Raw genomic sequence first — 25,992 nt, 5'->3', positions numbered from 1 at the left:
TCTATAAATAGGCATTACATTTTGCTGAGGAAGGTCAAAATGTGTGAGGGGTGTAAATACTGCAGCAGTCATCATTGAGTCATGCATTGATTTATTCTTGGAAACCTATGAGCTGTGGAAGCGAGTGCCTTACAGAGCTACAAGTCCCAAGCTCCTCAACAGAGTACCACAGTAGAACTTGGGAAACTTCAATCACAGGATTATCAGGAAGAAATGTCCCAGGTTTATGGAGAAAAAGCAGCGTGCTGTCTCAGCTCCACTCTCCTCATGTGTTTTATACCCCGAGGACTCTCTTCCTTCCACCTTCACTCATTCCTTTCCCTATTGCATAAAAGAAAGGCTACATACCTGATAGTCTCCACACTGTTAGTACACAGAATAGTTCAAAGAATTATTACACAGGTCAGCTTTCTCCAGTTTGGCCCCTTTACAGATGTTATCTCAGTTACTACGACATGCTTTATGATAAATACATTTTACATTTTAGCTGCTCTCCATTCATTTTAGTGGGCTATCAAAAAACATTATAAAAATTATATAATTGTGTTTGCTTTGCTTTGTGCAGTCAAAAACAGCCACCTAACTTTGCTGAATTTTATTAACTGAAAATCTTTATAATCCAACCAATTTCAGTGCATGGTATCTGCCCTCATACTGCCAACCCAGATACATAGATATTTTAAAGAAAAAATGCAAGCTTTACAATTCTAACGTTACCCACCCAATAATTACTGGAAAAGGCTTAATACTGGTTTCAGCAAGGAGAAATACTATATAGGTGTAAAGTACTTTCAAATAGTAACATGGATCAGTTGAAAAAAATATTTCCGTATTTTGTTAGAAACACTTTTTTTGACTTTTTAAATGATGGACACCAAGGAGATTTTACACTGAATTTACTGAGAACTTAAATAAAATGTTACAATACAGAATATATGTTGTGTTTCTATATAATTCCTAGAAGAATTTGTTTGTTTTAAATAGCATTTCCATTTAAAGAGGAAGGAGTAAGGAACCGATGAACGCCAAGTTGTGCTTCTCATCACTGAAGTTCTTCATTTATTTAAAACAGCTGGATCATTGACTCTCTTGATTTCCCAACTCCAACCCATTTAACTAGGGAGGAAAACACATCTGTTAGAACAATTACTGAGAGTAAATACTATAATCAATGAACTGGAATAATTTTCACCTTTCATAATGCTTCACTACAGACTGACCAATTTTAGAAAGGAAGTTACATTGTCAAAAATCCCTCTGCTCCAGCTGCACTACTGGACTAAAAGTGCAGTATACTGAAGTTTGAAAGCATGAAATAATTATACCATAAACACAAAGCATTTCAGATGGAAGGCCTAATAGAAGGTCAGGAATGTTTATTGCAGGTTTAAGTGTCCCTGTTTTGAGTGACAGGATGTTTAGCTACATCCCTGCAGAGAGGACGCCACAGCTGTGCCAGACTCTGAAGTCTGCATGATGTGGAACAGGATATAGTGATGCCTACATACTGTAATATTTTTAAATGTAAGGATCTAACTATAAACACTATCCCGTGTGAGCAGCCACCCCAAATTGCACACTGTAGCTGTTCCACTGCCATTTTACTCCCCACGGTTGCTGTAGAATTGACTGTGGGTAGGTCTCCTTTAGCCCTCAAATCTAGCAAGGCATCTTGACTTTACACAGCAAACCAGAGGAATGAAGGGAAGGGGAGCTCTATTCACACATCCCTTGTGCGACCTTGAACACACACAGGCCATTCCCTGAGTTTCAGTTTCTCCTATCAGGTATTTCCTGGTCTGTGACGGGATACAGGAATTGCCACAGCTGTAACCAGCCTGTACTCCACTGATGTGACCTTTGAGGTGTTTTATGGAAAACAAAAGCACACCATTTATGCCACACCTAGCTCTTGGCACATCTAGAGCGCTGGCAGTTAGATTTGAAGAAAACTGGGTGGCTTGACCTTTGCAGATCAATGATGATAAGATTCTCATTTTTCCAAAGTGGAAGAACTGGGCTAAGCTATCTTGTACCTGTTATGCAACACAATTCCTTATATGAGTAAGAATGCAAAAAAAAAAAACCAAACCAAAGATATCTAAGTTCAAACGGGGATGCAGTGCAGGATGCAGAGAGAAAGGGGGAGAGGAGGATATCAGCCTAACTACATGCAGAAGCATGGTGCACAGACCCCAAAGTTTTCACTGACAGAAGGTGGCCATTCACCAACAACAACACATGTTTACCTTTCCTCTGGTTAAATCCTCACCATCAGCAGCTTGGAGCTGTCTGCAGCACTGCAGACCTGCCTGCTGAACCCCACCCTTTGCTGCTTCTTGGCAAGCTGTCACTTACCCCCATCAGCCCAACCACTGGTACTTTCACTCCCTCCTGCCCAAATAAAGTGACTTCCAACCAACAAATTGAGCACTTTCACAGAGCTGTGTCTGTCTGCTGTGGCATCCTCATATGGACATCTACAGAGAGGTTTACCTGGTACGCCAACATGGTTTTCCACACAGCGGATGTAATTCTGGGCCTTGGGTGGGAGGTCCTCCCATTTTCGTGCTCCAGTTGTGTCAGTCTTCCACCCAGGCATTGTTTCATACTCTACTTCCACCTTCTGTAGTATCTCCTGGTTAGCTGTGGAAGAACAATTTTTGTCACAGTTGATTTTAGCTGCTCTGCCTTAAGAGAACAGACAGACCTACGGCTCTTGACCAATAAAGTCTTTTGACAATTAGAATCTGATATATGAGGAAATAGTATTTTTACTGGTTTATTCAATCATTCACTCCTTTATTCTTAATAAATTGAGGTCAAATTCTGATACTTAGGAAGATAATCTGATTCAAGAGGATCCAGGAATGCAGTTTCCTCTCCCAAAAACTGTAGAATGTATTTCATGCTGTCAACATGGAGTCAAAAACAACACTACAGTTTTATTTTTGAGGAAATAGGATTATTTGAGGTTTACAGTACTTCCACTTTTTGGTTCAGATTTGCACAGAATAAAACAGGAGACAAGGCATTACTGTCTCAGAGAGTTTCATCTTTACAGAACAAGGTTAAATCTGTCTTGTGAAAAACTCTGATGTCTACAAACTTTTCCCTACTGGAATTCTCATTGTTTCCACAGGCAGAAACCTCCAGAAGTGGTGGGAAAGCTGGCTGCTGCCAGTCCATCCTGTGCCCCTGTGCCTCTGGAACCTCCCACAGCTCAACAGAACAAACTCCTTTTCTTGGCAGAGACTGCTATACGTACCTTGAAAACATCATTAATATAAAAAATTATGTATTATATCTAAAAAATGTTAACATGAATCATTATGGAGGGGGCAATATATATTTTATTAACCACAGTGTTGCTGTTAATAAAGCTTAATAAAGCTATCCAGAAGCAGCTTTATTCTGCTAGGTTCCATCTCATTTTTGTACAGCTTTTATTTCAACTTTGCTTCAATAAATGCCATTGCCAATGATACACAGTCACTGACTTGAGTCTTGCTAACTTTCAGATCCCTGATTTTGCCAATAAAAAATCAAACGGGACAACATATAGAGGCCCTAACACAAGATTTTATTTGTTCTGAAGTTCTTGCCATGGGACACTGATGCAAGGTAAATGGAGAGTGCCAATGTAATGGCACAGACATCTTTATACAGATACTGCAGCTCCATAAATTGCCACAGAATGTCTAGTGAAAAAGATAACAAATCTGATTTTTAAAAGCAAAATTGGCCTAATGGGCAGGGAAGTTGAAAATGAACACAGAAGTTTAATGACTTACCTGGAAAATATGGAATTCTTTTTCCACCCAATTTGTAGGCAACACCAATTTTAATTTCGTCAAGGACATCAAGAATATCCAGTTTTGTTAATGCCAAACTGCACAAAAAAAATCAGTTAGTTACACACATGATGAATCAATCTCCTTTTTAATACTTTCCATCATTTTTCTTGCCCATTCACCAATCTAGCTCAAGCAGCCCAGCCAGCAGAAACACACAAATGTATTAAACTATGAACACTGTTAACTGGATTCATGCCTCTGGGATGAATACTCAACTGAGAGACAACGACACATTTCCAAATGCTTGGCTGCTCACACAGGTGCACAGTGTTCAGCTCAGTGCATGAGAATGCACTCTTGTGCAAATGATGTGGAAAGTGGCACCTGCTGGGCCTGGTTTGGATGGGTGTGACACTTGACATCACTGACAGTGACTATTTCTGTTACTCCTACAGATTCACAACAACTGTTTGTGAATCAGACTTATTGACTGGTTACACTTTCATAACAGAACAAGCATAGTCTGGTTACTAAAACCACCTGTGCAGCTCATTAGGAAGGATCCCATCCTGACTTCCAGTGCCTGGGCTGTGCTGTCTGTTAAATGAACCTTATTAATTTTGTGAATGAACATACTGGGAGACAAAATGGAACCTCAAGAAGACACTGTAGTATTCACTAATCTGAATAAAACTGCATTTTAAAACTAGTCAAATTCTGCAGAGCAATACTCTAGATGCTTCCTGGCAAAAATCTGAGCAGCTAAGAATTTAGGAAGGTATGTGCATAATAGTCCAGGCTATATGTGCTTGGTAAGTATGTGATGAATGCAAGGATTAAATGAAGAGACCTTTTGAGAAAGAAGCACCATAGAGCCAGTTCTCCAATGTTTTTAATCTCCCCATGTTTTTAGCTATCACAGTTATCAGAGAGGATATTGTTTTGTTGATAGGAGTGCAGTAATTGTACAGAGCTGAAATGGAAGGAAACCTAATGCTTTCTTCAAGTTTTCCACATAAACTAGAGCTGTGTAAGTTAAATCAAAATATAAATCCAACTAAAAAAACCCCCAAAGTTACAAACACCTTTTGATAAATTAATGAACAAGGCCATTGTTCCTCTATAACAGCAGTAGCATAAACAATATTAAATTCTGTTTCAGCCTATAATGTATTAAAATGCTCAGGATCATGTGTTTGCATATATGGACAAGTTTGCCTGCATGCATCAACCAAGGAAGGCACTCAGTCTCAAAGAAAATAAAAATTAGCCCATTAAAAGCAGAATTTATAATACAATATTTGACCACACCTTTGTAAATAAATGAACCTGTTGAAACTGGACTGAAAATTGTACCAGTTGCTGTACCCTTGCTTCACTCCATTAATTCCACTTATCAAGGCAGTGGCTCCAAATGATGCAGAACTGGTTCTACAAGTAGCATCCATTAGATTCCACCAAACCTCAAACCCAACAGGTTTTAGACCATGGCATAAGTCAGTGTGAAAGCAGTGGATCAAAAGCACTAGAGTAAGCCTATATAAAACCTATATATTGATCCAATTCTACATTGGCCATCTGATGAAAGCAAAGTGAAAACATGTACCAAAAAATCACGGCTATCACGTAGTAAAATCACTTAATTTGAAAAAAAAAAAAAAAAGTCAAAGGAATTAGATTATTATTAGCAATAAGACAATTCTCAGTTGCCCACTGTGCATTATTGTATTGCTTAAAATGTGACACTTTACTGGACTTATATTAATGTTACCTACATATTTATTCTGCGAAGCACAAAATTATCACTTCCAAATGTAGCGCAAAATCTTTGATGCTTACGCAGTGAATCCGTTGATCATATGAGCATATTTCAAAATGACAAGATCTAACCAGCCACAGCGTCTCTTTCTGCCTGTAGTTACCCCCCATTCGTGGCCACGGGATTGTAAAAGATCTCCAATTTCCTAGAATAAAGACAGAGAGAATGCTGATGGTGTTTCACTGAAAACACGGCCGGAAAACAAGTACAAATATAGATGAATAGCAAGGGAAATACAGTTGTTCCAATTTGGAAGTTGTTTTTCAGGAAAAAAGATTACTAGGAGAGGACTAAGGCAGATAAATTCCCTCAAGCACAGGATTTTTGTATTGCAATCACTAGCATTTCAAATCACATATTTGACTTTTGTGTTCCAACGAGAGACTTTTCTTCTTTCTTGATCCAACAGGAGGATTTCCTTGACAATTCAGTCCTTTATAAAATTTTGTTTGCATTTACTTTCTTCATCTGGTCTTTTGACATCTTTTGGTTTTGTAAATGCTGTAAATGCTTGGGACAAGACCAATATTTATACAATGTCTAGGTCAAAACACCTAGGGCTCCTTGCTTTAGCCACAGTGTGAGACTGCCAGCTGTTCCATTCAGACTGGCAATGCCTACACTGTGATAAAAATAAAGAAGGAAGAATCTTTATGTTCACAATTCATAAACCCAAAAGATACCATCAGCTCATCTGAGCCATTAGAGAAAGGATTTTAGTGACAAAAATCCTTAAATTAGATTCGGAACACTGCCCTAGAGATTGCTGTGTGCATAGCTCATAATCAATATCCTGAGCTTTCTAGTTCCTTGGTAATGAAAGTACAGCAGACAGTTTAAAATAACCAAAATCACTTCCCTTCTTTTTATCGACCCATTCGTGCATGACTGGCTGACACACACACATTTGTTCTATAAATCACACAGAACACAGGCTGTTAAGCACAGAAGTTGTTCTTGTAATTTAAGCTCTTCTGGAATGCACTGACAGTTCCAGTCCACAACAAGCTCTCACCATTGAAATGCACCTAATGTTGTTATATAAAATGATGACATCTGTTTTCACGTTGATCATTACAACTGAAGCGTGGTCACTGCAGTGTAACATCATCACGTTTGTGCTTCTCTCCTCTCCTAACAAATACCTTAAGTTCCTCATGTCATTCTCCTCTCTTCACGGGTGCGATTGCTCAGCATTAACGATAATATTAATTCCTGCGTTCGTTAATCAGTGGAATTAACCCTTACCCCGTTGCACTGCCCACAGCAGGTTTGGTAACCCTGAACCTACATTGATCTGCTCGGTGGGGAAGGCGCCGATGCCCACGCGGGTGGTGTAGGCCTTCACCACGCCGTACACATCCCCCACGTGCTGCGGAGGAACGCCCAGCCCGGTGCACACACCGCCCACCGTGCAGTTCGACGAGGTCACAAAGGGATACGTGCCTGTCAGGAAAACACAGCAGCACAGCCCTCTGTCAGCAAAGGAAGGAAACAAAGATTGATTTTTCTTTATCAGTTCTAAGAAGGTTTTCGCTTCTATGTTCGGCTTTAAAGCTAAACTGGAACATCAGCCGAAGAGGGAAGCAAATTCTTTTTATTAAGTGTCATTCATCCTTTACAACTTTCGCCGAGGATTGCACACAAGGGAGAAATTCAAAAGCATCTCAATGCTACCTCCGTTAGGCACGGGATCTGTTATGTGATGCTTTTGCTGTGTAAAGCTTTTTTCAACGTTCTGTGTATCACAGAAATTATTTCCATTACATTCATGGAGAGCCTGCTGTAAAGGTCACAGTCTGGCATTCCCAATGCTCTGCACAAGTGGCTCTGAGTACCTGCCACAAATTGTCTAAGTCTTAACAGCTTACTCATGATCTCTACACTGTGACTCCGGCTTGGAGAATCTCTTCAGTCCTTAATTTTTTCTTCATCGATTTAATTAGACTTTTGGTAAGAAAGCAGAGCAGAGACCAACTGTAGTGGCAAGACTTAGAAGTTGCTGCACCAATTTAATCCTCCTCCCATGGCAGAGGAATTACCTAAAGAAGCATTGCAATGAGTACCTGGATTGTTTGGAAATGTGCACACACATTTAAAAACAATCAAGAGAAGAATATCTGCAGTGAAATTTCAGCTGCACTGGAATAAACTTCAATAAAAATCAATATTTAAACCCTAAGCACTTATCCTGTTAATGATACAATCTCTGTCTTAATGAGCTCTACTTCTGGGAGATCTGTTCCTATTAAGGAAAGACTATTTTGTTTCTCTATTTTCCTACTGTTTGCAAAGTCAATATGAACACAAATCAAAATAAAACTAATCAAAATAAAACTGATCTCTTAGGAGTTAAGCTGAGTTTGGAATATAACTTACCAAAGTCAATATCAAGTAATGCTGCATTGGCTCCTTCAACAAGGATCTTCTTTGGGGAGCCATGAAGAGCTTCATACATAAAATACACTCCATCTCGAACCATGGGTCTTATTTTTTCAGCATATCCCTGCAAATTGAGTACAAATGTCAGCTTCTCCAGACAACAGCTGGAAGCAGGGAACACTGTGTTCACTTTTGAAAGACAAAACATACAGATAAGTCTAAGCTTCCAGCCTCAATAACTCTGTTTTCCTGAAAAATACAACCATTAGCTTATACTCCTTTCAATCTATTGAACCACTCATATAAGAAAACATGACTAATTATGTCATTAGAATGCCATAATTTCTGTATAATTTTTGTTCACAGAGATGTGGTATACCTACTGAATTTTGTTGCTATAGTATTTAGATAGTGTGTCTATAGTCTAGCCACACAGAGAATGGGACTTAGAACTAGTCCAGGCACCGAAAGAAAAACATATCTCTCCTTTTGAATATTAAAAAATATCCTCAGGGTGTCAGCTGTGAAAAAGTATAAGAAAAAAACTCGTGAAAGGTAAGCTATAGTTTTAACATCCTCTTTTCTCACATAGTCATGAAAACTGTTTTACCAGTGGCTCCTCTGGATTTATTTGTAAATAAAAAAAGGACAATTTTCTTGTAATACCAGCATCTTCTTGAAACATGCTTCCACAAACAATTCTTCAGTAAGCAAGACACTAATTGAAGTCATCACCCTGCATTCTCTTGACTACTTTGATACAACAGTCATTATAAACAACATTCAAAGAAGTAAAATATAGGAGAATTAAATCCTCCACAGAGCTTACATTAATGCCTATAGTAAGAGAGAGCATTCCACTACAAAGCATAGCCACTGTTTATTAAAAGCTTTTATAATAATGAACACATTCATTTTTGATCTAAATTAGCTCAATAAGTGATATTGGTATGCTTTATTTTTACCTCTTAAAATGAAAAGAAATATCTCAAGTGATAAATCCTTACCTTTAGCTTTTTCAATTGTCCTTCTGTATCAATTTCCAATGTGGGAAACATTGACTTGTACTGTTGTGCCAGGTTTTTAAATCTGTAAAATATTGAAATTGTATCTATGAGGAACATAGTCACACAATCACAGAACCTTTAGCAAGAACCCAATTTATATTATGCACAGTATAGACTGAAAGCTATAGGGAGAAAATACCCAGGGCTCTGACACCTCAAGCAGTGCATTTCCCAATGTTCAAAATTGCATTTTAAATAACAAGAAACTCTGTGAAGTACAGGAAATACACACACATACACACATTCTTTCCAGTTTTCTTCTCCTTCTAGACAATTTATAATCAAAATTCAGACACATGTTTAAAAACATCTCCTTAAAAGCAGTTCTGTCAGGCAAAATGTATCACTATTTAACATAATATTTAGAAATGAAAACAGTTGTACCTTGAAGAAAATTCATCAAAGTCAGAGAGGAGGTCACAAATCCGAAGGCCTGTTCTTGCAGCTTTGGAAGAATATGTTGGTCCAATCCCCTTTTTTGTTGTGCCAATACTAAGTAAAAAGAAACACCCTCACCATATGTATAAATACATGCAAAAATAGACTTTATGCCAAGCAACTTTGTCAAAGCTCATCACTGTATCATATACTGGGCAGGATGTCTGAGACATAAAAACATATTAAAGCTCCATAATAACAAATATATAGCACCTTTCAGGCTTTGTATAAGTATTGCTAATATTTGTGGCATTCAGTAAAGCATGAGGCCTTGAGTCTGGCTGATAGTTTGTTCACTAACATAAGTAGGACCAGAACAGAAGCACAGAGTTAGTAACATCAACAAGGCTCTTCGGAGACACACAGCATTTCTGTTTTCCAAAATTACACTGATTTTCCAAATTTTTGTAACTCTTAATGAAATGAGGGTGTTGAAAATATTTACTTTTTGCCTTCTTGTGCTTGGCGTTGCACTTCCTGGAGCCCATCTACTGCCTGGTGAAAGTCAAACACTGCAGTGGAAAATCAAATGGATATAGTGAGAGAAAAAAGGAGAAAAATATTCATTAAATCACAGACATCCATTATTTCAAGACAAAGTGCCTCTGCTGTCCTTGACAGTGCACAGGAATCCACAAGTGAAAATGGAGCGAGTATTCTTTTAACATTGTGAAAACATGTAAAACATCACTCTTCAGTGGATACAGATTCCATCATCATGCTTCAGATTACTCAACATAATAAGAAGCTGTGTTAGATCAAATACACAGCTGCTCTGTGGAATAATAATTTAATTTAGCATCATGAGCTAAGCAATCATTTGTGAAGGTTTTTTCCCCTTCAATCTTCACTTACCTATATGTGCTCTATCTGATATAATCAGTCTTTTCTCCCAGTCTTTCAAACCTGTCAAAAAATGAAGAAAGTAGGATTTCAGCTGTGCTGACTGGTCGAGCTTTGACACTGGCTTTTACTTTTTCTGCCTTTTTGCTAGTTTATATGGCTTCTTCTTAAGATAACCATAGACAAAATGGATAAAAATAATATCAAATATCAGCAATGTTTCTGTTGAGAAACTTTTCTCATTTTTGACTTATCAGCTTTCTCATTTTGGTCTGGACTTCTTCTAGATATATACTAAGATTATTTAAGATACTTCTTAAATGCCAGAATGCTGTGGCTCACACAAAATTCTTTAAATAAATATTCTTATTTAACTTGCTACACAGTATATCACTTATACTCCATTTGTGCCTCAGAAAATGTAGAATTTCTATACAGAAACATAAAACAATCTAAGAAGGAGAGGATCTTGGAAGGTCATAGGATCTAAAGCCTTGCTCAAAGCAGAACCAACTGAGTTTATATTTAGGCACACAAATTTAGGGTTAAATCATCCCTATTTAAGGTCAAGGGAAGCTTAGCACCCATTTTAGGATTTATTTTCCACTGAATGTGGCATAAAATGCCATAAAACTCCATTAAACCCATGAAAAGACTGCTTTTGAAAATGTCTAAAGACTACCACATATTTCAACATTTTAAATACTGTTTCTTCATTTAAAATCCAGAATGTTATTACTGCACTGAATACTTATGGTCAGAAACAACAGCTTACAAAAACCCTCAATCTGGCTGCCAATATAAAGGTAGGTTAAAAATTACTTGATACAAACCTTTCTTTTCATTCTTTTCAGCTTCCTCAAACAGGCCTGGTAAATGTATAACCACTCCATTACCTTTGGGAACATAAATGATTCATTTTAAAGCAAGGAATAAAAGACTTATTTTTAGGATGCAAGGTCTGTAAACATGTGCTGTCTAAAATTTGATTTAAAAAGTAAAACCAGATTTCACGCCAAGTGATCTTGAGAACTTTTTGTATAAATTCTGATTTGGGGTAAGCAGCTACTGGGCTGCTAAACTCAGGAAAACCAGAGCTGGCTTGTTTCAGGCGTGAACACCAGGCTGCTGCACAGCCAGCTGAGGTAAGCGGATTCTTGTCTTTGTTCATGGTGGACTTTGCCCTGCAACTTCAGCCTCAATTGTTCACAGGGAAAAAAGCTCAAAGAACTCCCTGGCCTTACCACACTGACAAGCCTGTGTGAAAATATTTAAATCTTCTTCAATATTCAGGTCTTTGTTTTAAACTCAGCTCAGACTAGTGCTGTGATACATTAGCAATGCCTTCTCCCTGCTTTTGAGCTACAAAATAGAACCCACAAGCGATAAAGAGCAGTACTGGTGAGACATGGAGGATTAGTGATGCAGTGGGCTGGAAACAGCTGCTGCCTCCTTCTTGGGAATGTCAGAAATACATGCAAGAGCCTGTCTCAGACTAAATTTAGCATAACTCAAGTTATAGTAGTTACTAATTGACAAGGGAGTAAACAGGAAAGCAAGACAACATACCATATTTAGCTGAGAGAAAAAAAGATATGTTTAATAGATTCCAGTTATCCATGTGGAAATTGGATAAATGGAACAAAACTGAAACTCCATGACTCACTAGAACTTACACTCATTTCTTGAACAGTTTTTACATAATTTCTCTCATAAAGAATCAAAACTTTGGACAAGAGGCTTAAATTTGCCTACCATTTAAATATGAGTTTAATGTCCTGTGAATGCTGCAAATCTTTTTATGATGCCATCTGCATCAAGTATCTTTATAGCAAAATACAACATCACCCTAAACAGCTGGTGATGTGAACAAAAAGGGGACTGGATGACAACCTCCTAAGTAGAGAGCCCTGCATTTTGGGGCCTATTTCTGGAAAGTCAGTAAAGAGATGTGAGAGATAAATTTTATTATTAATTTAGTTAAGGCCTGGCATTTGTGTGCTGAAAGAATAGCATATGTATTTCTGAAAGTATAAGAAGAGTGCAAGTAGAGGGTGGGGTCCAAACTTGATCATAAAGTATGAGAAGGAACATGGTAAGATGTTCTTGCTTTCAGTTTTCTAACAGTGGAAACTTAACTGACACTGAAAATAGAGTAACTCTTCATGTTAAAGCAGCAGTGAAATAAAAGTCAAACACCTGAAGCTAAAGAAAATCTGAGTTTTTACAGTACGTTCTAAAACATCTTACCAATAAAAGAAATTGCCTTTGGATTAATGATGCCACTAGGAAATAGGTGAAAATCATATTCTTTCCCATCAACAACCACGGTATGGCCTGCATTATTCCCACCCTGCAAGAGAAAGAAACACGTGAAGAACAATGGTCTAAACTCTCAGCAGATGATTTGCCAAGACCATCTTTTTTTATTTATACACAACTTTGGTCACTGCTTTCTCCATATTACAGTTTCTTAACATGTTGTTGTAGCATTGTAAAAAGGGCTCAGACAGGACAGTGAGGGAGTTAAAGGAGTTCAGCAGGACTTTTTAGAATTATGAAGCAGAAGCATATCATGAAAACAAGGGAGGGCTAGGGCAGGAGTTAATACAGGAGTGGTGGCATAAGCTAGACAAGAACTGAAGCTTTCTGGAAAAACAAACAGGAATTAACTATCACCCTTGGAGTCCTGTCTCTGACATGCCTACACAAACCCATCCTTATTAGGCATCTTCTGTACATGGACATTTCCTTGAGTGTAAGCCCAGTATTTCCCTTCTGAATAGAAGCTCTTCCCACCTGCCCACCCACAGATACTGCTTCTCCTGGTGGTCAAGACAGCGGCTCTTTGTCAGGCTGGAAGCATGTGCAGACTTTGCAGCTTCACTGAATGACCTTGACAGTCCCAGAATACCCTGAGTTTGAAAGGACCCACAACAATCATCGAAGTCCAACTCCTGGCCCTACAGAGGACCACCCCAGAAAATGGTCAAGAGATGATCTTCCCAGTTACCACCACCACCACTTCATCGAGTCTGCTACAATTCATGACTTACATGACTATATGCCAGAACCAAGAACAGGAGCTGGTATTTTCCTTACTAAACTGCTTTTCCACAAGCAGCTTTAAAAGAGAATGATGTGGCTACACAGGAAGTTAGAAAGAGGTGAGAAAATCAAGGTCATGAGTTGATTTGACCAGAAATATTAAGAATTAAAGGTTCAGTTTTCTCAGCAGGCTTAGTATTTTTTCCTGCTGTGTGTTAATGTAAGTTTGTCTCCTACTGATAAAGTTGGAAAACCTGACAACTCATTTGCTGTGGTGCTACAGGCCTTCAGTTTTCCCAAATGATTACAAACCTTGGGTTTGATACAAGAACTGAATTATTAAAACTGTCTGGAAAGAGATCATCTACTGGAAGGGAAACTGAGACTGCCACCGGTAATCTGCAGACAACAGATTGTTGGCTGAATGAGTGGAGTTACATGAAAACTGTGAGAAAGAACAGCCATTTATAAAAATGAATACTAGAACACACTTTATTCCAGAGTTTATTAGTAATTTAGTCATTTGCCTGACTGTACATAAAACACAGGAAAATGGCAACTGAAAATCCTTTCAAAATGTGGATAAATGCTGAAACACAACATTAAGAAAATAAAAACTATGGGTTACAAAAAGAGACTTTTAAGCAGTGTGATGGAGAACCTTAAGAAATATGTCTGCAAACATCACAAAAATAGTTCTCATGCTTTGGAACATTTGAGCTCAACAATTAATTTTAAACAAATAACCTACTACTACAGGAGAGCTGAGAAGGAATTAGAACAGAAAAAAACAGTATATAGAAAAACTGCTGGGTAGCTCATCCTTGGGATGGCAAGGACTCCCAAGGGTCTTGCTAATTCAGTTATAACTTGTCCAGAGAATCATGGCTATTTAAAATTGTGTGCCTCCCAGATATAATAAACCAGTTGCAGAAATTTGCATCTAGTTAAAAGTACTAAATTACCTAGAAGGTTAATTATTCAGAGGAGAGGACTTGATATGATATTTAAGAGGTCTGACTCCAGTGGACAGCACTGGTTGAAACACTGCTTTATTGTATTATCAGGCTGAGAAAAAAGCTAGTAACTTCTGAGACTCTCAGTCTTCCTCTCTGCTCACCTACAGATGATGGCAAGATGGAAACTTTAAAAGAATTAACTCCATAATTCAATACCAATTGTACCTCTACTACAAGTAACAATTTCCTCTTTTCCTCAGAAAACGGGGAACCATTTTCAAGCTGCTTCAAAAGTATCTGTTGTCACAATACTATAGTTATACTCTGCTCTTCTTAATCAACATGAATATGAACAAATGAAATCAGGCTTGAGGACACACAATCTGAGACAACATCATTCCTAAATTATAGTCAAAGGTATTTTCTTGTATTCTGAATTTCAGAAGGTGGGGTACACCAGTATGAGAATGCTTATGCAAGATAGTTTATGCTTTTGGAAAATTTCCTGAACAACTGACACCCAGACAAATGCTCTTTCTTTAGCAAATGCTTAAAAAGGGATGTTAATCAAGCAGCTTGTGGAAGTTGGCATACATAAAAAAAATGCTGAAGAACAGAAATATCATCAGATATGGTATATCCTTTAATGCCAAAATCTCATCCATCTCTGGATGGATAACATACACCAAAAATTCAGTGAAAAGACCACCTAAACCAGCATTTCTCCAATTAAAAACTAGTATTGACAGCGCTGGACCTGCTTTTTGCACTGCTCATGTTTGTCTGGGTTTCCTAAGCAAGTGTTTTCCAAGCATATATTCACAGCTCAACTAATTATATTTTTATAAATATAATTGAAGTAATAGCAGAATATTAAATTACCCAAGAGACATGACCACACTTAGAAAACATTATACTGGTCTGATGGGATATTTTCTGGTCATCTCAGTGATTTCTCATGTACAGTTACACAGATTTTCTAACAGTATGTTGACAGCCTAACAGCTGAGATATTGAACACATCTACTCCTTTTCTAATTTTTACTCCAGTTCTGAGAGTCAAAACCATTTCTTCTAACAAAATATAAGTGAACCCAACATCCTGTATGGGGTTAATTTGAAGATTACATGTCTGAAGGGTGCAGAGGACTGCCTGGTACACTGCAACTGTGTGAGCTCCCCTCTTTCCCTGAAATGGTATTTCATTAAAGTGGTGTGAACATTGATACACTGAATGACAGTGTTCCCTGGACCCTCAGGATGCTTCCTCTTGGACCAAGAAACTTTTGGAACTTCTGCTTGGCCCTTGTTTCAAACATGTGAACATCATAAACTTCCATTTAATATCCAGACTCTGCCACACAGTATGAAGCCACCTGAAATTTATCTTCAACCATCTGCAGTTTCCTAGGTCTCTAGAGATGGGATCTTCTACAGATCTTAAAAAAAAACGAATGTCCCTAACAGAGGGAATTCTAAGACAACAACCTGTGACAGATTAATCACCACTGCAATTTGGTATGATCTGTATTGTGAAATTATGGTATGACTAGAAATAAGTTGCTGTGTAGTCTGGGCGTTCTCATTAAACCATTCTGCTGTAGGAAATGCTGGTCCCAGGAAGACAACATGAGGGAAGCTGCTCCAGTGGCATCCCTATACACTCCTCATATTCTTCCTCTGTGCCAGGGTGTGTCCCTTCCACAAATTAAGTGGGGTCTGGGATTTATTTAAAAATAATTTTTAAGAAAATATTACATAGTACTCAGACAAAAATTGATTTTCTGAAAGATTTTAATCCATATTAACTAAAATTTTATAATCCAAGTATAAAATTACATATTGCTCCAGTACTAGAAGAAGCTAAAGGAACTAAACTACTCCATACAACATTGTATGGCCTTTTTTTTTCCGTACAACACTTTGCTTAAAAAGAAAATCGATTTCCAAGCTTTTTATGTACTGATCTACTTGTAGTATTGGATTGATGTACTGATGTACGTTGATTAGTATTCCAGAGTACTTGAACACCAGAACTATATCAATACACTGAACTGAGCAGCTGTATTTTACCAGTGTTAACAATTGTAGCTGGCATAAAGAGCACCAGGGAACTGATAATTATTATGAACAGGTTGCCAGAGGACAGTCATTGTCTTCATAGAACTTACAAAAGCCATGAAGAAACAAACCCACGACCCAAAATGCTTAAAGACTGCTCTTTTGGCCTGTATTGTTTTAAAAATCATCACTTTATTTTCCGCAGCCAAAACATCCCAAGACAGAGAACTTCTTTTGAGAGCAGCAGTTCAGTACTTGCAGCAGAAACTCCATTCTCCCAGTTAGCCTAATGATACATGTCTGAACAGAAAGGAAGTGTGTCCTGATGCTCACAGATGCTTCTGTCTGCTCTTGCCAGGCAGGTAGTGTGGAGGAGTGCTATCAGATGCTCTCCTGGTTGGCACATCCTTCATTTGCTAAGTGCTCCTCACAATGTCTGAACATAATTTGATTAAGTAGATCAATATGAAAAATCATCAGATCACATATAAAAACCCTAAAACCGGATGATAGTTTCAAACTATAACTAGAGTGTGAGCAAGAAACAGGTTTCTTTCTGATGGGTACCACAGTGATATAAGAGTTCTCACCCTCTTCCAGTTAACAATGGGGAAATAACAGAAACTGGTTGCTGAAGATCTGCAGTCAACACCACCCTGGTGTGAGTAACACACCAGCAGTACACAGAGCTCCTTACTACATGCAGTGAACGTATGAAATGCCACTACTGGGTTTTGCATAAACAAATTAGAAACAAAAATGTAGTTCGAGGAGGTATCTGGGCTAGGAGGCACACGGGGCTATCTGAACACAGTTTCAGTACTGGTTGATATGCCTGGAGTGAACCTTGTGTGTATAAATGGGAATATCAAGTAGGAGTAGAAAGATTGTATTACCTCTCCTTTTGGCAGTTGTACAACTGCTACTAGAATACTGTGTCCTTGGTACGGGGACAAGATTACAAGATGATCCCCTCTGGCATTATTATATGAATTTATAATCTATGAATTGAAATACCAGCCACAAACCAGCAGTTTGGGAAGCCTTCATCTGAAAACAAATGCTGCGACTCCCATCTCTCTCCCTTCATTTTAGGTGTCTCATTAATACTAATTCCATCCATCAATGGAGCAAAATATTTTCTGAAATTCAACTGTATCTGCAGGCCAAATACCTCTCTCATCATATTATCCAGCAAGCTACAAAATACTTCTGTTGCGTTACCTGAATCAAGCAATTTTCTTCAGTTTATTATAGTATTTTATATGTGAATAAACAAGAAGGAACATTGTTACATAAATTGTTTCTTCTCTTCAAATTTAATTAACAATGGCCATTTCTAACTTACATCAGCAACTGCCTGGAACTAATTTGAATAAATGTAGCTAATAAGTGCTACCAGCATGACTAACTCTGACATGAACTTCAATAACAATACAGATCCATTGACTTTCATGGGATTTCTTGTTATTTACACCATTGCAAATGAGGTTTGAGCATCACTGGGACTAAAAAAAAAGAAAAATCCAGTCAGATGAGTATAATACATTAAGTGCTTTGTACATGTAGACCCTTCAACATGATGTCACTGAATCATCTGTGTGTGAGCACTTCTGTCAATGACTGGAAGTGCTGCACATTCCAGCTGGAAGGTTTTTGCTGTAGGTACTTGTTAAGTTTCCCTTACTGGAAGCCTTTTTTGCTGATCTTTTACCAGTTTAACTATTGCCAAATAACATCCAACTCACTTCAACTCGGGTTTCAAGAGGTGGACCATAACTTTGATTTTTATTTTTTAACTGGACCTATTGGGAAGAGGTGGGCTGGGAATAATCAGAATTATCCTTAAGACCACAAGAACTGAGGGAGCAGTGGTTTTTTTGAAGCTGCAGTGGTGACTAACAACAGGTCTGAGTTACAAGTTTATCTCCAGACCCCAACCACCCCCAGCCAAATCCTAGTTTGCTTGGCTCCTCTTTCCCAAGACTATGTAGCACTAATGACTTCAAGTACAAACAACTGCACAGAACTGCTCTGACTCCTGCCCCTTTGCTGTCTCAAAGGAGCAAAATCCATAGGATCCCACGGCCCCAACCAAAATAGTGATCTCTTCAAAAACACCCAAATTCCCATGGGAAGAGACCTTCTAAAACCTCATGAGATAATCAGTATGTTTATAAACCCAAACACTCTTGAGAAGAACTGAACTAGATTTTTGACCCTTTAAAGAAGCATAAAATTATTTGTAGCACAAATAAAAAGCCTGAAGCATATATCATATATTGCACCAGTAACGTACTATTATTTCTATACTAAAAAAAAAAAAAAAGACACTAACTTATACAGATACCTTGGTCTTCCTTGGTGAAAAACGCAACTGGAAAAGCCAAGTCTAATTCAACTCAGGTTTTAAACAGCTATCAGTGTAGACAAACTAGACACTCAAACCCTAGTAACTCTCTCTCAAACTGAATTCACTGTTTTGTCAAGTCACATCAAAACAACATACCAGAACAGACCACTATAGCAAAATAAATATTTACTCCAGCAACAGATACAAAGAATATAAATTCAAAGTGTATTGGCAAGAAATGCTACAGTGGAAAAAATATTCTAAGGCTAGCAGAACACTAAAATAAAGGAAACCAAACATGAAAAAAACTAGATAGGTCTGCTAGTCTTTAATTCTCTCTGCTGAAAAAGTATAGTCATGTCCCTGAGGGAAGTAATATGATCCAAGGATATGAACATAACTTTTCTTATATCTGTAAACAAGTTAACAACAGGAATGAAATAGAACAGATGTAATTTCAGTTTAATTTTCAGCTGTTTTCTTTTGATGCTCATAGAGGATAATAAATTCATCAGGCTTTATAAAGGGGATTGAAAATTAAGCTTGCTTTCTTATGGAGATTTGGAAACTTTAAACCTGACCTTCTCATACAGTATTTATAATCCTGGTGGTCCTGAGATGATCTCACTGATGCCCAAAGGAAAGGCTAGTTTAAAATAGCAGTGTCACCATGTTGTTCTAAAGCTTAAAATTATATAGTGTGGCATGTAAGTATGTATAGGCATAATGAAAAATAAAATTGGATTAAGTACCTCAGAAGTGACAGATCACTACAAAGGAATTTTCAAGTTTGGAAGGATGGACTACTTCATCGTAGCTAAAGAAACAATTCACACTTAAATTCTCTCCTGTGTTGAATAGCAAAAAAAAAAAAAAACCTATTTGTGTTTTTGCAGGGAATCTTGCAAAAAAAAAAACAACTTAGAAACCTGTATGAATGTACATGCAAATGGGATTATCAACCTCCCCAAACATATGAGAAATCAAAAACACCAGTCCTGCAGTCACTGCACATGCATGACTTCAAGGTCATCAATCTCTTCACTGAAGATCATCAAGCACTAAATCATTAGGAGATTAAAGTCTTTCCATACTACTTTATCCTGGAGGGAGAAATTACACTAAATATCACAGTTAAATCTCATTGAAAGGAGAGCAACACATGACACACAGAGAGAAAACCAGTAGCCAACAAGCCCCTGTAACTCCATATAAGCATCATATAAAACTGCCCTAATTTAATCCATGTTGCAAACAGTTCCAGTAGCCCATGATCAGTAGGGACAAGTCACAACAACATGTGGCTGCTTCCCCTGCCCTGTCAGCAGCAACAGAGGAACAAAGAGAACCTCCCCATCTCGCACCTAAAGCACCCAGAGAAACTACTCGTCTGGCATTTCTGCCACGTTTGGGTTTTATTATTCAATCGCTTGCCCACAGTATTTTCCTCTGCATTCCTCAAAGTACTGTTACTGAAATATACAATATTTACATCGTATTCATTAAAACACTAACACAAAGAAATAGGGAAACCTACAACAATATACAACAGTTACTTCTATGGAAGCACTGGGCACCTCCCTTCACCCTTGCTTAAAATGTTCCCTAATATTGCAATGCTTCCTCAAACCCAAAAGGTTGCCAGGCTTTTCTCACTGGTAAGATCTTCTCAAACTTATTTGTTAACATCCACTACATAGAGAAAATAAGCCACTCCACACCCTTGGTTTAGGACCCGGTTAAGCCTCTCAATCCAAGTAACTGTGAACTCCTCAACCAGGAAAGACCTTAACAGCCAGTTTTTCTGGTATCCTTTTCAACCTCCTCAGCTTTTCTTCGCTATTATCAACTGCAATTTTTGCCCATGTGCCTCAAAAGACCAGATATCTCCGAAAATAAAGTTACTTTTAACTTGAAAGCATAGACTTGATAGAAGAAATACTTTAAAAAGTGACTGCATATTTAGTGCAAAACAGAAACTTTACTATTAGAAGCTTAAGAAATCTAGTAACAGCTTTTCTTAATGCAATCACATTCTTACTATTTGGTGTTGCTTCATACATGTCAGTTCTTAAGGGAATGCAGGTAACATCAGGCAGATTGCTTCCAGACTTATAGAAGGCAGAATTGTCACAGGACTCACACATCCAGCATTGTCACAGGCACACTGGAACAGCAGTGTCAAATGACAGCTTGAAAAATTTCTTAAAAACTGCCTTGGCCTAGTCCCTGCTGCTGAATCACTGCCACTGGTGCTGGTGTGAAGGGAAGAAAGGCATGCATTTGTGTTGCAGCTGGTTTACACATCTATTCAGTAACCATGATGTGATCTAGGGCAGGTAGAAGTGATTATCACAAGGCCTCTACACACTTAATAGTGATGGCTTTCCTTATCTTTCACATTAGGCCTTCGGAAAAATCTTGCCTTTCTTTTGAATTTTTAAATCAAATTGTTTATGGGCCATTTTTAGTGTAAAGTTATTATTACAGTGTACCTTACATAGCCTCACCTTAAGGAAACAGCTAGAACTGCATGACAACCAGCTGGCCTCAGTTAACTGAGAACTTACGATGTGTGACTTTTTAGGAACAGCTCTAGTCCAAGCAGGCCCTCTGAAGCACACCACCTTGGCCCCTTGGCACTTGTGACAGGTGACTGATCATACTCCAAAACTGATCTGAGAAACCAGCTAACTAAAACCCTGGTAGCTAACACCAGCCACCAGTTCTAGCTTTGAGGGTAGACACAAAACAAGGAATGAGGTGATCTGAGAAATGTGCACCTGGAATGAAAGCTACCACAGATAAAGTCATGACCTGAAATCATGTTTTAAACAACACCAAAGCCCTCTTCCTATGTTATATGTATCCAAATTACTTCATCTGATACTCTGACAGCATGCTAAGAGGCCACATAAAAAGTGAAGTTCCATCTTTATGTCCAATATTTTTAGTTAAAAGCTTTAAACAAATATGAAAAACCTGTCTTTTAAAGAAACAACAGAATGAAATATTTGCCATTGAAATCTTTGATTTTACCCTTTCCTAAAAACATACCAGGGGTTACAAGTATTATATGGCATAATGTGACAGTTCCATGCCCCAGGAGGCCACAAAAAGAAAGAAATACTAGTCTCTAATGTTTTTCTTCTGAATGTCTTTGCTTGCTGAAAGAGCAGTTTAGAGGGGAAAAAAAAATGTTCTTGATGCTCCCCATTAATACCCTGAACTTAAATCTACACAGTTCCTTAACAGCCTGCTGTTATTAGTTTATTTAGAAATACCTTTTCTGCTTCTTTATATGTGTTTGTGTGCGTGTGTATCTGGTATTTTAATGAAAGCAGCCTGTGAATAGTTTTGTACAGCATCATCCATAAGAACATCCAGAGTTTTACCCTTTCTAAAACATCTTCTTTCACAATGAATGCTACAAGTAAAAAGGGGAAATGGAATAAGTTACTTATGGTGAACAAATAATATTTAAATTTTATCACATATTTCAGTGTCACAGAATGGTGTATACCTAATAATGCTGAACTCCAACTGTGTATAATATAAGCACTGGTCAACAAATTAAGCCTTAAATTCATGTGCAATTCTGAACACTCAGGAAAATTACAGAGGCTGGGGGTTTAATGCAGAATTTTCTTTTAACACACTTTGAAGCTGCCCCTGTGCCTGGGATGGATCCCATTTACCTGCTTGCTTTTTTCCCAGTATCCCAGAAAACAGAATTTCATTTCCTCTGCAGCAACTGATGTCACAGATTACTCTTATGAAAACAGCACACTAAAATACTTGAGAATCACTTAATGAATGTTATTTTATTTCATGGAAACATTAGGGAATTACTGTTTTTTAAAACCCCTTCAAACTCCAATATGGTCCTGAACTGAAATCACCACACAGAGAGGAGGGCAGCCTCACCTTTTTTTAAAGGTTAGTTCAAAGAGTATCCTACTGGGATGAAGAACTACTCTAGTTGGGATGTTATTTCTGAAGACCTGAAAATCCATTTTTCAGATATGAATTTTCAAGCTCTCTACTTCCATTTCACTGAGGACTAAAACAAGCTGTTCAACATCACTTCCATCAATGTCTCAGAAAACAGAGTGGACAAAATATCAGGTAAGTAATGTTGTCAATCACCATATTCTAACACAAAAAAGTCTGGAGCAAAACATTTTCTCTAAAATCTCTAATAAGTCAGTCATTCAGTGTTTCTTGTTTAAGAAATTGCTTCTAATACACAAGTGCTATGGCACTGAAAGTTTTTTCTTAGTTTCCAGAAGCAATGTGAAGCAGCAAGATTCTGGTCCAAACACTGAGCTTTTTCAAGGCACTAAACAGCATTAATGAAGATCCACTCAAACTGATTACACCTGAAAGTTAATGACCTGCCATTATCACACTGAGGGAATGCATCAGTACTGTTCACATCCTTAAATATGTGCATATCTTTACTAAACCTTAACAGACTTCTAAGAGAGGCAAAAAATCATACACCCATTATCTACTTGCATGATTGGCTTTGAAAATATGAAATATGAAATTATTAAAATGGCACAATCAAAGTTACCAAATGCACAAAACACCCACTGAAGTACTAAAAAAGTCCAGTCCTCTTTAAAGTTCCTCTTTATATAATACTTGCCACTCAAAAGTAAATCATGACTCATATTTTCTTCTTCAAATGCTTTACAGTCAGCCTTGAACTCTAATCCCGAAGACATATCCTAACAAACCTATCGGGAATCCTGTTATAGTCTCACACACGGTGTATTGGGGAACACTCTTTTGAAAAACTCTTTTCCTAGCTCCACCTGCCTTCTTCCATCCATCCTGGCCTCATCAGGCTGCAGAAAGACTAACGCCCAGCAGTACATTAAACCATCCAAGCCATCAGCCTGTTGCTAACACACTGACCCTTCTCACATGCTCACACACACACACTCCTGTATTCTTCAGAGGGCATTCTGAGGCTGCACCTGGGGGCCACACTTGTGAAGTAGCTCGTTTGATGTACAGCAAATCTGTCCTGAAAACAGCTTCAGGGCACCCCACAAAATTGAGCCTAAAAAGAACCAGTATGACTCCTTGCAGTTGTAACAGTAACCCCATGAGAATGCACTGCTTGACAGGGCATTCTTATGAAATTTTATGAAATGCTCCTTTATGAAATGCTCCTCCTCAGCTAAAACTTTTAAATTTTGTTTTCTCACCAAAACAATTTCAAGACCTGAGTTTAAATACCTAGTAACATATTACTGGGGAAGCAAGGGGGAAATAAGTATAGAAAAAAACTATGGTCCTGGTAATGCATATTCATTAGCTACCTTTTGCAGGGAAATTTCTTCCAAGGTGAGTCAAGATCTTGACAGCTTAATGCCCCAAATGAAAACACTTCCTCTACCTTCTAAATATTTAACCTGCATGACAACATTTATTTACATAATATACTTAATTAGAAAAATGTCCTTGGATTTATGACTTCGGATTCAAGGATGTCTGTAGCTTAGTAGCTATTGTGCATTATAAAGCAGAATAAATTTCATGGTACATACCAGCTGAGTTGGACTAAACTGACTGCTTTTTAATGTTCTTACATAATTTAAAGAGACATCAGAGATTATTAGCTGCCTTGGTCTAATACATTCATAACTAATATTTGAAAACAGTTCTTTTTAAGTTGTTATCGTTACTGATGCCCCATCCCTGGAGGTGTTCAAGGACAGGCTGGATAGGGCTTTTAAACAACCTGGTCTAGTGGAGGACATCCCAGCCCACAGCAGGGGGACTGGAACTGGATAATCTTTAAGGTCCCTTCCAGCCAATTCTATGATTCTATTTGGCATCACCTATGTGTCTGCTTTGTTTTATATGATGCATTTAAATACATTGTTTTGAGGATCCTTACAATCTATTCAACTCAAAAATACCTACAAACAAAGCCATGCAAGATGTTTCCTGTTTTCGTGCAACTCTAAACCCTTATTTTTGCATAACTTGGGTTCCCCACCCCCCCATTTTACTCACGCTCAATTTTATGTTTTTGTATTTGTTTTTTTTTTTTTTTTTTAAGAATAAACTTCGAAGCGCTTTGCAGGAAACACAGTCTTCCCATCCAAAACAGCCCCCGTAGTAAAAGTTTGGCAGACTCCTGAGGTTTATTACGGCTGGCCTTCAGGCCGGCTCATAGCGCCTTTGCCCGGAGCAGCAGCACGCCCGGAGCCAGCCGGCCCCGAACAGTCAGGGGAACATCCCCGCAGGCCCTGACCGCACCCCGGGCCGCGGGGCTCGGCTTCCCCGGGCCGAGAAGCGTCCGGAGCGGCTCCGCCCCGAGCCCCCGCCCGCCGGCACCTCGGGATCCAGTGTCGCTTATCGCGAAGGGTCAGCTATTTATATTTATAGCTCAGGGCTTTTTTTCTTTCCGAGTGGCATTTGGAGGCGCAGACGGGGTGGGCCGGGGGACGTGCACACGGCCGGGTGCCCGGGCACGTTCGCGTCCCGCCGCTGGCTGCGGGAGAGGGACGGGAACTGGGAATGGGGAGCGGAGAGGGAGACCAGCAGAAGCGAGGAAAGGCAGCTGGAGGGAAAGAGCGCTGAAGGAGGAAAGGCGGAGCAGCGGGGAACAGAGGGGACCCACAAGAGGAGGAGGGCGCCGGGCCGAGGGGAGCCGGGGAAAAGCGGGAGCCGGAGAGAACGCAGGGTGGGGAAGCGCCGAGGGAGCGGCTGATAGAGCCGGCCCGGCACCCACCTGGCACCGGCACACAATGTCCGACTCGGTGGCCAGCAGGTCGACCACCTTGCCCTTGCCTTCGTCTCCCCACTGCGCTCCCAGCACCACCGTCACTTTGTTACCGCCCGGCTCGCTGCGCGCCCGCTTCAGCCCGCCAGCGGCGGGATGGCCGCTGCGGTCGTTGGACGCCCGGGTGCCCGACATGCTGGGTCGGAGGGTGGCTGTGCCTTTGGCCGCCGCCGCCTCGCTCCCCGCTGCCGCCGCCGAGCCCTACGCGCTGCCCGCGCCGCGCCGCCGCATTTAAGGGCGCCGCCGCCCGCCCTGCGCCGCGCTGACGTGCGGGGCCGCTGCCCCCCCCGGTCCGGCCTCCCCCTCCGCCTCAGTCGGCCGCGCTCGCAAGAGCGGTCCGCACACGCCCCGGCACACAGCCACACGGGCTCACAGGACTCTCACGGACACAGTCCCCTGAAACACGCGCATACCGCA

At 39.3% G+C, this 25,992-nt stretch overlaps 1 protein-coding gene across 1 annotated transcript; it reads right to left on the bottom strand.

The window, feature by feature from the left end:
• Positions 1-879: 879 nt before the first annotated feature.
• Positions 880-25,737, bottom strand: ADSS1 (adenylosuccinate synthase 1). The gene is made up of 13 exons (XM_062494777.1): positions 25,525-25,737; positions 12,597-12,699; positions 11,180-11,242; positions 10,359-10,409; positions 9,949-10,015; positions 9,450-9,557; positions 9,006-9,087; positions 7,996-8,122; positions 6,908-7,062; positions 5,637-5,761; positions 3,795-3,892; positions 2,497-2,646; positions 880-1,116 (listed from the first exon to the last, which is right to left on the bottom strand). Exons 1-13 carry the CDS (start codon positions 25,708-25,710, stop codon positions 1,064-1,066), a joined length of 1,368 nt encoding a protein of 455 aa, XP_062350761.1. The 5' UTR covers positions 25,711-25,737; the 3' UTR covers positions 880-1,063.
• Between the last annotated feature and the right edge of the window lie 255 nt (positions 25,738-25,992).

Source organism: Cinclus cinclus, chromosome 6, assembly GCF_963662255.1.
Source record: "Cinclus cinclus chromosome 6, bCinCin1.1, whole genome shotgun sequence".
NCBI classification, from domain to species: Eukaryota; Metazoa; Chordata; class Aves; order Passeriformes; family Cinclidae; genus Cinclus; species Cinclus cinclus.
Note: the sequence above shows the minus strand (reverse complement) of the source record. Positions and strands in the feature narration are given on the sequence as shown.